The sequence below is a fragment of the Triticum aestivum genome, chromosome 7A, assembly GCF_018294505.1.
Source record: "Triticum aestivum cultivar Chinese Spring chromosome 7A, IWGSC CS RefSeq v2.1, whole genome shotgun sequence".
Taxonomy (NCBI): Eukaryota; Viridiplantae; Streptophyta; class Magnoliopsida; order Poales; family Poaceae; genus Triticum; species Triticum aestivum.
In genome coordinates, this window is record NC_057812.1 from 110,508,298 (window position 1) to 110,520,558 (window position 12,261).

General features: G+C 42.4%; 1 protein-coding gene across 1 annotated transcript; it reads right to left on the reverse strand.

Moving 5' to 3' along the window:
* Positions 1–209: 209 nt before the first annotated feature.
* LOC123153130 (uncharacterized) lies at positions 210–8,484 on the reverse strand. The gene is made up of 5 exons (XM_044572398.1): positions 2,280–8,484; positions 1,853–2,118; positions 1,095–1,296; positions 853–999; positions 210–569 (listed from the first exon to the last, which is right to left on the reverse strand). Exons 1-5 carry the CDS (start codon positions 2,433–2,435, stop codon positions 210–212), a joined length of 1,131 nt encoding a protein of 376 aa, XP_044428333.1. The 5' UTR covers positions 2,436–8,484.
* Positions 8,485–12,261: the final 3,777 nt, after the last annotated feature.

The following is a 12,261-nucleotide window of genomic DNA, read 5'->3' on the forward strand; positions in this document are numbered from 1 at the left end:
CAGTCATATAAAACAGCAACTGCAGGCATATAAATTCAGGCAAATTCAGTCATATAAGACAGAGACAGTGAACTTCATTTTCTTATCTGAACCAACTTCAGTTTCTTATCGTAACCCACTTCAACTTCAATATCTTATCTTAACACAATTTAGTTGACACAGATCCACGAGGAAAGATACAAAGTGGTTTTTTTTACAATGACACAGATTCAATCAAATTCATTCAGTATGCCCTTCAGCTTCCTTATCTTCTCCTTGGTGGCCTCTTTGTGTTTGAATAGGTCATAAATCATGTACTCAAGCTTCCTTTTCTCATGCTTCAAGTCATCCCTCTCTTGCACTGCTTGGTCCCTCTCTTTCTCTGCTTTAACCCTGAATACCTGGTGAATGTTGGTTACTAACTTGTCTGCAATCTTCTTCTTCTCAAGTTCTTCCTTTAGATCAGTCAGAGTAAGTTGTGTGCTGCCTAGTTGGCTCATTGCCTGCTCCTTCTCAGCCACCATCTTAGCAAAATCAAGCTTGAAATGCCTCAACTCATTCTCCATCTTCTTCTTCTTCTCTTCAAGAACCTTCAAATTTTCTTCAGCACTCACAATATTCTGTCTGAGCCTCTGTTTTTTCTCCTCTTCATACATGGTCCATATAGTAGCTAGGCGCATCTTCAGAGCATCAGGCCACTCAGGGTCAGCCCACTCAATATATCTGCATTTGGGTACTTCCTAACAATTTAGAACATACAAAAAAGAGATTCAGTTAACTGCCAGTATTCAGTACTGTGCCTGATGATGGAACTTAAGACATACTACAAAGAGAAAAATGTTTAACAGTGCAAAATGCAAAAAAATTACTAACCTTTTGTGCACAAGCTAGAAACCTTCTTCCAGTATCAACAGATTCAAATGCCACATTCTTCTCACACAAAGATCCATGCCCACATCTAAAGCTAGGCAGATCTGTAGCCAAGCCACTCCATTCCTCATAGGATATTGTGGCAGGTGGCTAAACAAAAGAGAGACATTTGGAATCAATTGAGAGAGAAACCCTAGCTGAGAAACCCTAGACTGGATTTGTGTGAGATTAAGGGGCACACTAACCTTGCTGGTCACAGAGTCATCTTCAGAAGAACTGGGAAGATCATCCCAGGACACCATGGTTCCTGCTAGCTGAAGATGACAAGGGGGTCTGTTGGGGCTATTGGACAGAGGAGAGAAGGGATCTGGTGGTGCACGAACTTGAAGATGAAAGATGAGGAAGAAGAAGGGGATCTGGTGGTGGTGGTCGACTGGTGGACCAAAGCTACATGTAGAGTGCAAGTTGTTGGGTGGGTGTTTGCAGTAGGTGCAAGTACATGCTTGCTTTTGAGTTCAGTTGTGCTGAGATTCACTTACTTCATTTAGTACAGCAATTAGTTTACAAAGTTTGCAAAGTTAGTTCAGTACAATAATTAATTTGAAAGCAATGAGGTTAACTACAATGAGTTTAACTTTGCAAACTAAATTCAGTTAACTATAAAAATTCAGTGAACTGCAAATATTCTGTCAGAATTAGTTTAACTACACTTCTGACATGAAATACATCTGTCAGTTTTTTCAAAGCAATTAGGTCTAGCATTTCAAAGCAAGTAGGTCAAGAAGGCTTCACATTAGTGACATATTATCCATTACAACAACCATTACAACTAAGCATTACTGAGCAAACAAAAGCAACCATTTTAGTATGCTCAGTTTACACACCTACACCTACTGAATTAACAACACTTCACTTCTTCATAACTAATGTGAAACACATCACACAAAGCACTATAACAAAACCAATCATCAGCTTCAGCAGCATCAAAATCTCTCTGCCTAACCCTAAAAGCATAGCAATTTGCTGCTTGGTAGCATACTTATTCTCACTAGAGCTGCCATAATTATGTCTTCCAGCCCTACCTCTTCCAGCCATGACCCTTCCAGCTGTGCCTCTGCCTGCCATTGATTCAGTCCTCTGCCTCTCAAGCTCTTCCCTCTTGTCCTCAATAGCACCAATTGCATCTACAACAGCATCACCAACCAGAAGCCTTGTTTCAACCAGATGCTGCACATACTCAAGCTCCCAGTGCCAGAGATCACAAGTGACCTGATTAATCAGTGGCAAAATTAGTTAACCAACTCCAGAAAATTACATATTTAATGATTCAACTACTGCATTGCTCTAAACTACTGCATTAGTTAACCAGCTGCTCTGCTTCATTACTAAAGTGAGCTGACACGGCATGAATCTACTGAACTGGCACTTACATGGTGGTTCACGCACTTGTAGAAGATCCATCCATCGTGCTCATCGGTGCTAGACCGGTAGAACCTCACCTGCTCGCCGCAATCCGGGCACCCGATCAGTGGTACAGCAACGGAGCGGCCATGCAGCGCTGAGCGGATGGAGCTGGAAGACGACATGAAGGAGGAGACAGAGGAGGCGGAGGAGGGCGTCGGCAATGGCTGTGGCGGCGGAAGGCGATGGAGGCGGCGCGGACGGGAGTTGGCTAGGGTTCGGAGGAGAGGAAGCGGAGAGCGAGAGGGGATAAGGCAGGGCGACCAGGTGGGTTGCGGGAGGGAGGAGACAGGAGCGACCTGGTGCAGTCCGACCAGGTGCGCGCATTTGCAAAAAAAAACCTCCAGCCATCTAGTATTAACGCCCCCCCCCCCGAGAGGTGCTGCACAAGTGGCGGTCAAAGCACAGCTGGCAACGGCTGACTCGGCCAAGTCAGCAAATACGTAGCTCTAATCGTATATACGGACCAAAGTGAACCCCCTGCGCAAGTAGATGGACTGTATTTCAGGTATTTTGAAGTAGTGGTACTTAAGTGTCAGCCGACTCAAGTTTTGTGACCTACAGTGAATTTTTCTCATTTGGTTGGAGCAAGCGCATCCGTTTAAGCCGTCCGATCTCAGTTTTCTTAATCCGATTGCATTGCTATTAGCCCCTGTGTTTCAAAAGACGATACCTGACGAAATAGAAAACCTGAATGCTTAAAAGTGCAGCTGCGCTCTCTAGCGAAGTCAAGCGCACGCGCTGCAGTCATTCGATGGCTCGCGACCCACACAATCATCACCCAGATTTGGAAAAAAATTCCCACCCATCCATTCTATATATGAAAAGATTCCTCCACAACAATGCGTTGATTTTTCTCCATGTGGTCTGATCAAACACGTCAATGCAATGATGACGTAACATGCATTAATTCCAGTATGAGAAAAATTCAAAAAGCTATAACTTTCAAACCACGTGTTGGAATGATGATCGGTTTTCACCGTTGGGTTCCCCATGACAAACGCTTCAAAACAAGATCCCATATGAATATGTTTTGAAGTTTTTTTTTCAAAAGCAACTTCGATGCTAAATGAGGCAACTTTAGTGCTAAATAGGAGCAACTTTGATGCTAGATGAATTGCATCGTGTGTATTAGTGAATTCATCTAGTAGCCTACTAATAGTTGTGCGTAGTAGTCTAATAGATTGTTACCATGGTTGCTAAGTTGCATACATCGAAAACTAATTTGTAGATAGTTTACTTGCCAATGATACTGTGAAACTTGTTTACCGTAGAGTGGAAAGTTGTCTAACATGGCTTCTAAGTTGTCAGCCTCAGAAACCAAGTTGTCTATATTGCTATGAAGTTGCCTACGAATGATCCCCAATTGCATAAAATACTATGAAAGTCGTCCATCAAGGGACATAAGTGACAATGTCGAAAAGTTTTTGTGGGATCTAAGGTTTCTATCGTGATCCAAATTCCGAACTATGTGGGGATGGATGGTATGACAGCTTTTTTCTTACCTTTTCTGGGGTAGTCTACCAGCCTACGCTAATGAACGCGCGTGTGTTAGCTAGCTAGGTCGCGGGTGTTGACTAGTTGCAAAAGTGAGGACAGATGAGAAGTTGCATAGGGGGTGATGAGAAATTTCATAGGGTGCGGATTAGACAGTTGCCCGCAAAACTACACAAGTTGTTCATAATTTTGGCACGAGTTGTCAGCAAAAATCATTAAAATCTCCAGATATAATGATGAAAAACACACATTAGTTGCTTGTTGAATGCACTGTAGTTGCACGAAAACACCTTAAAAGTTGCTAACTTTTTTTTGTGTGATACTCGAGTGCATAACAATCTTAAAGTTATTGTCCTCGTTTTGCCTCCAATAGCCCATCAATGGTGAATTTATATTTTTCTATATGTGGTTGCTTTTTTTAGATACTAACTCAAAGTACACAGGAGTAGTCTGGTGAGTGCATTGTAGTTGTATAAACACACCCCAAAACTTGCTAACTTTTTTGTGTGTCACTCGAGTGCATAACAATCTCAAAGTTTTCTACCATGACCAACAAGTATTCTACCATAGCTACCTTCATCTCCAAGTTGATAGTGCTATAGGAAACTTACTTTCTGAGGTAGCCTAACGTTATCCTAGGTTGCCTGCCATGACTAGTGAGTAGCCTAACATTATCCGAAATTGCATATAACACCTTTTCAGTGTGGTAAGCAACTTAGTTTCATATATAGGCAACTTGGCAACATTGACGAACAACTTTTTAATATATTATAGGAAACTAAAATAGTAATGGCAGTCAACTAAGCATCATTAATAGGCAACTTCATAGTGTTTTGGGGCAACTTAAAAAATACAACGATAAGCAACTTCATAATATTGTAGGCAACTAATTTGCAAAGTTAGACAACCGAGCAGCAATGGTAGGTAACTAATTACCAATAGAAGGTAACTAGACGTCGATGATAGGCCAATTTCATAGCATTGTAGGCAACACGGCATACACGATAGGCAACTGAGCAACCATGGTCGGCAAGTTGTGATAATGTTAGCAAAATCCATTCATACACATAGTGCAATGAAGTTGCTTATATGTAGCACTAAAGGTGCCTCATGTTTTGTGTGATTTTCTTGTTTTTACACAAACCAACCTAATAGGCATGCCTGCTAGGTAAAAAATGAAGTTCCTTCTTATACCACTAAAGTTGCCTTCATCAGACCCAAAGTTGCCTCAAAAAAAAGTTCGACGAAACCTATCAATATGAGATCTAGTTTTGAAGAACTCATCGCGAGAAACCCAAATGTGAAAACGAAACTGGATTTCGACGCTTAAAACAAAAATTACAATTTTTTAAACATTTTGGATCCTCAAATAAATGCACGTCGGGACAAGATTCTTTTTTTGTGTACCACGTCAGGCGCGTCAATTGCTCCTTCCATATTTAGAAAAGCGCTCGATCCTAACAACTGGCGCTCGTGCGCCCTCTAGCCACGTCCAATAGAAAAAGTACCTGGTCAGTTGGTCCCCTCACATCTTCACGTTCCCATCCGCCTCGCTATTCAGCAAGATCCCACGTGCAGGCATTTATTTGGAGCTTCAAATTTTTCTAAAATCTATAACTTTTGACTCGAGTGTCGAATTTCAATTCCGTTTTCACCATTGTGTTTGTCGCGATGAGTTCTTCAAAACTAGATCTCATATTGATATGTTTCGACAAACTTTTTTTAAAGCAACTTCAGATGTTGCGGAGGCAACTTTAGTGCTATAAAAAAACGACTTCTTCTTGGTATGTGTAGTATATGATCGGCTATCAACGAAAATCCCTTTGAAGTTGACTATCGTGACTACCAAGTTAACTACCTTCACTCTTTAAGTTTCCTACCATAACTAGTAAGTAGTCTATCATAACTAGCTTCGCCTCTAAGTTCATAGTATTGTAGGCAACTTAGTTTTCAAGGCAGGCTAACAATATCCTAAGATGGCTACCATGACTAGCTAGTAGCTTAACATCATCTTTAGTTGCATACAACTTAGTTTCATATATAGGTGACTTTGGACATAAGTTGCTAACGCTACGGAGCGTGCTTTTGTGGGCTAGCCAGGTCGCGACTATTAGATAAGAAGTTGCATAGGGGTTAATGACAAGGGGACGGATTAGACAATTTCCCGCAAACCTATGCAAGTTCTTAATTTTTGATCGAGTAGTATGTGAAAATCATTAAAATCTTCAGATATAATGATGCGAAACACATGAGTTGGCTAGCCAGGTCAAAACTAAACCCCATATGGATATGTTCCTTTGATTTTGTTTTCCAAAACCAACTTTTACTCTAGATGAGGCAACTTTAGTTCTAAATAGAATCAACGTCACTCCTAAAAATAACTAATTAGCAACAATAAGCAACCAACTAACAATACAGAACAACTTCGAAATGGAGGTAGATAATATCACATCACCTTCATAAGTAACTTTCCTTCGATAAGAGGCAACTTCAGTCCTAAAAGCAGGCAACTTCACTACATTTTATGTCCTAGTTAATTTTATGTAACACTCTCCTAACTTCCTCACCAGTACTTCTAAGTTGCCTATTGTTCATACTCGTATGTCGTCGTTTGTTTCTAAATGGCTTATAATACTATGATGTTGTCTACTGATGATGCTCTTGTGTTTGTTATTGCTAGCTATGATAGATAACACGATGGTGAATCTTGGCCACTTCAGAGTATTTGTAGGCAACTTAGAAAAACAATGATAAACAACTTCATAATATTGTAGGCAACTATTTTGAAAATTTAGGCAACTGCGAAGCAATTGTAGGCAACTAATTACCGATAGCAGTCAACTAGACATAAATATAGGCAATTTATACCATTTATAGTAAATTGAACATCAACTATAGGCAACTAAGTATCAACAGTAGGCAATTGAGCAGTCATGATAGGCAAGTTGGGATAATGTTAACAAAACTCACAGATACACATAGTGCAGTGAAGTCGCACTAAATATGCCTTATGTTTTGTGTGTTTTTTCTCGTTTTTACGCAAACCAACATAATAGTCAGTCCAACTAGGCGAAAAAGAAGAAGTTGCTTCCGTATAGCACTATAGTTGCCTCCATTGCATCCAAAATTGCCCTCAAAAAAAGTTTGACGAAACCTACTCATATAAGATCTAGTTTTGAAGAACTCGTCGTCAGAAATCTGACGGTGAAAATGGAACTGGATTTCGATGCTTGAATCAAAAGTTAAGGCTTTTACAACTTTCAAACTCCGAAATAAATGCATGTGGGGACAGGATTTAGGCTGATTCAATCGGCACACATGTATGCTACGGGATGTTGTGAAACAATTTCCTTTTCTAGTGTACATCGTTGCGCTCTAGACAACAAACGAACGCAGCAGCGCTCCCTAGCCACGTCCATATTCTAGAGTTATGTCGTGCATCGGCATAACAGATTCTTTCGGCTTTCCTAACTTCCGTACATACAAAAATAACTTGAAATATTTTTTTGCCCTGCCACTCCGTACCCACTAGCCAGCCAGTGGAGTCGCGAGAAAGAGTACCTTGTGGGCGAGAGCTAAGGAGGCTTTGCCGCTAGCTGCAGCAAGGATGGAGGCCATGGCGGTCCGCTGGGTCAACAGAGGTCAGAGCCTCAGAGGGACCGTGGGTGGTGCAGCCGTTGCCCATAGCCAGTGGTAGCATCTCGGCGCCGGGCGGGAGTACGGCGCGTCTGTACATTGAGGGGGTGGCCTGCTGAGGCCGCCGCCGGTGCTGGGGTTACGGCGGCTGTACGACGGAAGCGACTGGGTGTTTGGGTATCTGCAGTGTGGTACTACTACTAGGTGCCTGGGCCCAATTGTCAAAAAAAGGTGCCTGGGGCCTAAAAGGCTGGTGCGTTACGTGGGCCAACATTGCACTTGGCTGACCCAATCGATTTACGAAGCGAACCAAAATCTTTTGCTCAAAGGAAAAACAGAACTTTTCTTAACAAAAAGAACTGAACCAAAATATCTCTCGCCAAAAAACAAAAACCTCATTTTCCTAAAAAAATACTCCTAAAACATTAATATGAATGAAATCCTTTGATATTGATCCCAGAAAATTAAATGTGTTTTTTTGCGGAGATATTAAGTGTGTGTATTGAACTGAATGAACTTTTTTTGAGTAAAAGGGATTACGAGTTCACTTGAACTGAATGAACTTGTATGTCATCTACTCATCTTTAAATTTAAGTCCAAATTTGGATTGTATGGAAAAGAAAAAACTTTGAATTTAAGCTCAAGGAACGAGATACATGCAGGAGCGAGATATGTTGAAGCGAAGACGAATAGAAAGAGATATTTGGGTCCGACGTACTCCCTCCTTTTCGGTTTATAGGGCTCAATTCAAAAATCTCATCAACCAAGATAGATGGTGAGTGGTGCAATATTTTTTGTAATTTGTAAAACCACCCAATTAATGCTCTTATTTTTCTCAAAAGTTTATGTTTACCAATGTATTAATTACAATGCATGCATGCATAAAGCACATGCATTGGCCAATTTTCTCTTAATACTTGCATTTAATTATTTAATACACCTTGAAATCTAAACTTGTGATGAGAAACAATCAAATTGAGCCCTATAAAATGAAAAAACTAAAATTTTGAGATAAGCCTTATAAACCGAAAAAAAAGTATATTCTTTTACCAGCATGTGCAGCCGTGGCAAGATCCCCGCGCGAGTCTCGTAGGAGCAGCTCGATCCACGTGGCACCGGAGCCGGCATGAGCGGCATGGAAGTCGTCCAACGCCATGGAAATGCAAGCGCGCCTCTCCCTCCCCACGCTCGTCAGGTCCAGCACCACGCCGACCCGCACCGACGCCGCCAACGGCGATGCAACGGCAACGTCGCTGCTCCAAAGCGTGAGCAAAGTGACGAGGACGAGCACAAGCCTTGCTGCCGGCCACACCATGTGCGCGCGCGGTGGCATTCTTCCTTACTAATTCGGTGTAGTTTACTGTGTCCGTCCGTGGATACGGTAGGACTGTACTGTACACCTACATCGTGTATATATACTGTCCGCCATCTACGTATGTTGATGCGTATGTACAGGGGGGACCGACGTGAAAGGTGGAACAGTGGCAATGGTGGCCGGCGGCGAAATTTCCTGGATAATCCTCCTCATCCTCCGACGATAGTAATGCAAGCAAGTTCTCTAGAAATGCAGCGAAAGTCTCAAAGTCTCCCTCTCTCCCTCTCTGTCTCTTGTCTCTGTCTGGTGTGTGTGAAAGATATCAGATATGTGGCAATCAAAAGTTTTAAGATCTGGCAGCCTCAAGAAATCACTTGGGTGCAAAGCGAGAAGCGTGGCGCCATAGAAAAGGCGCCCTCAGCCGCTTGACCGATCATCTTCGGTCTCTTGGCTCAGGTGGTGTTTGGTTCTTTAGTCCTAGGACTTTTTCTAATCCCAACTAAAAAGTCTCTACAGCGTGTTTAACAAAAAATGGAAAGGGGAATGGGAGTTTAATGTAGGGAGTTATATTGAAATTAGACATGGGATGAGTCGTTTTATTCCCAATCCTCTGTTTGGCGCATGATAAAAATTATGTGTGAGAGTTTGATGAGAAATTGTATTTCCGTGTTTGGTTCGTGGGAATTGACAAGGAAATAGACAAGTGAAATTAACGTAAGTTATAATGAATGGCTAAGATTGACTCACTAAAACAATTCCCTTCCAACTCCCACCCCCTCCCCTGTTAATAAAATGATGGGAGTTGGAGTCTCAAGTCCCATGACTATTCCCTTATCAATTCCCAATCCCCCTAACCAAACAATAGATTTGAAGTCTCGTACCCCTTCAATTCCTATTCCCTAGCTCTAACTACCCCAACCAAACAATAGATTTGAAGTCTCTAAAAAACTCCCCCCTGTTTGTTTCCATAGACTAAAAAGTCCCTAGTCCTTTTCTAGAGGTTATTAAATGACCATGTTGCCCCTAGTATATAGAAAAATAACAATCAAACAACATTATGGGGTGGCGGGCCAATAGGTGCATGAAAGGGCATTGTTGGAAAAGTCCCAAAAAGTCCCAAAAAGACTCTCCTTGATAATCTTCTTCATTTAGTCCCAAATGCCTAGTTTAGTTCCTAAAAAATCCCTCCCGTTTGGTAAAAAAGTCTAAGAGAGACTTTTTCTAGTCCCTACACAAAAAAGTCTCTGAAAACAAACACCTCCTCATTCTCACGACTCGGCGAGTGTGTCCAGGGCCCCAATCAGGGGCAGGCATGTGAGTTTTCACAAGGTTTCTGGTGTCAGTGTCAACTGTCAGGTAGTAGAATGTTCACTAGGGTAAGTGAAGCATAGATAAGGAGAAAAAATAAGGACAGCCGCAAGAATGGACGTAGATCCTTACTGCATTAATAGCAAACACGAAATCCCAGTGTCAGCTGCGTGGGCTTCATGGAGGTTGTACGTACGTGGCACACGCATGTTCCGAGTAGGCGGAACCGATGGCGAAGGTCGAGGTCGACTAATGGTGACTTGGGGCTAGAAAACAACCAAAGAATCTTCGCAGTTTCATACATGCAGTAAATGAAACACCGACAGTTTTGTGTACATCTTGATGCAGACTTGCTCTGACTCTTTTGATCCATGGCCGGCATGGATTTGTCTCCAACCTAGCTGCTAGCTCCAGTTCCGTGTATAACTAGCATACCCGCGCAGCGCCGCGCCCCGGCGATACGCTGTGTTTATACTTTATACATGATATCTTTGTCTTTGCTGTATACAATGAATTTCACTTTGAAGTTAAATAACTATGTGGGTAAGGTTGTAGGCACAATAAAGGAAGTCATGCTTAGAAGCAACCAAAAATTAGACATTTATATTCACCATGTGTGGTGCATATCAGGGAACATGAAGCACATAGATACATTTCGAACAATATTAAACACAGTACATTCACTTCTGGTCTACAATATTCTGGTGGAGCTCCCTGCATAATTGGTTCCTGTGAAGTGGTAAAGGGCCTTTGCAAATTTTTGTTGAGACATTATGTAAGATTAGTTGTGTAATATATAATTTTTAACTACTTCCTCTGATTCATATTAATTATTGTTTATTGTTGAAACGGGTGTATCTAGACGTATTTCAGTGCTAAATACATCTGTTTGAGCGACAATTAATTGAAGGTAATATTAATCTTTTTTCTTTAATGAATAGTCATTCGAGTTGTTAATGGTTATTCGAGTTGTAGAATGTAGTGTTGAAAGAGTAAATTTCCTCTGAGTTACCTATTAATTTGAGCCAATATTCACTAGTTGGATCTGGTGTTATTTTCTACCCCCTTCGTTTGAAAATACTTGTCGGAGAAATAGCCATGTTGCGCGGCGGTATGCCGCGCCCCATCGATAAGTTAGTTACAGAAAGGGGTGGGAGCAACACTATGCACCTTCAGTTTGAGAGCTTGTTCAAAAAACGTCGATGGGAAGCTCTATTTCAGTACGGCCTCTTGGCCACTGCTCTTGGCCGTAACGTGGTCACCTATGCAGGTATTGTTTAGAGGCATGTTCAACAACATTGCTATGTCATCTGAAATAGAATAATTTGCAAAAATATGCAGCAAGGGAGATACCTAATTACCTTTTCCTGATAACACAATCTTAATCAAGGTCAAAGAAAGAGAGAACATCCAATGACTAATCTTGATTGCAATTCATGTCTAGATTTACTCCATTGACAGTAGAATTTAAGAGTGCAATTGTTAACCAAAGATGAAATTATAGCTTTATCAAGTTGCTCATGATCGACATATACAGGGCTAGGCTATAGCGATTTATTAGGCGTGTAACTGAACCAGATTATAGCAAAAAGAATTCGCTGTGGTGGATCTTGTACCAAAATTGTTCTCCGGCCTCTCCTTCGTCATGCTGCTCAACGTCTCCGACAACAAACACATAGGAGAAATATCGCAGCACGAGTAGATCAACACGCTGCAGGGGGGCCAGTACGCCAACGACACTGGCCTATGCTGCGTATCGGTGCTGCCGTGCAGCAAGCCAGCGACCAGCTACCAACGGCACTGACCTATGCTGCGTATCGGTGCTGCCTATCGGTGCTGGTCTCTTGGACGCTGCTCCTGGCCGTGGTGGTCACCACCGGGCTAGCATGTGCTGCCTTGATCTGGGCGGATGCAGGGTGGAAGGCACGGATACTGAGCAACCTGCAGGAGAACACCGCCAAGGCAACGCACAGATACTGATTACTGAGCGTCTGAGGCGACGCAGCCTGCGGCGCCGGCTCCGGCGAGCGACAACAACAGCGTGGCCACGGCGACTGATCGCGAGCACGGCTGCTGGGTGGCGTGCTTTTCCACGCCCGAGATGGTTGCATACAGGCGGGCGCTACATGACGCGACTCGCGGTCGCGACTGCGGCGTCATGGAAACGACCAAGAACCCTGGGGTGGCGAAGTGGC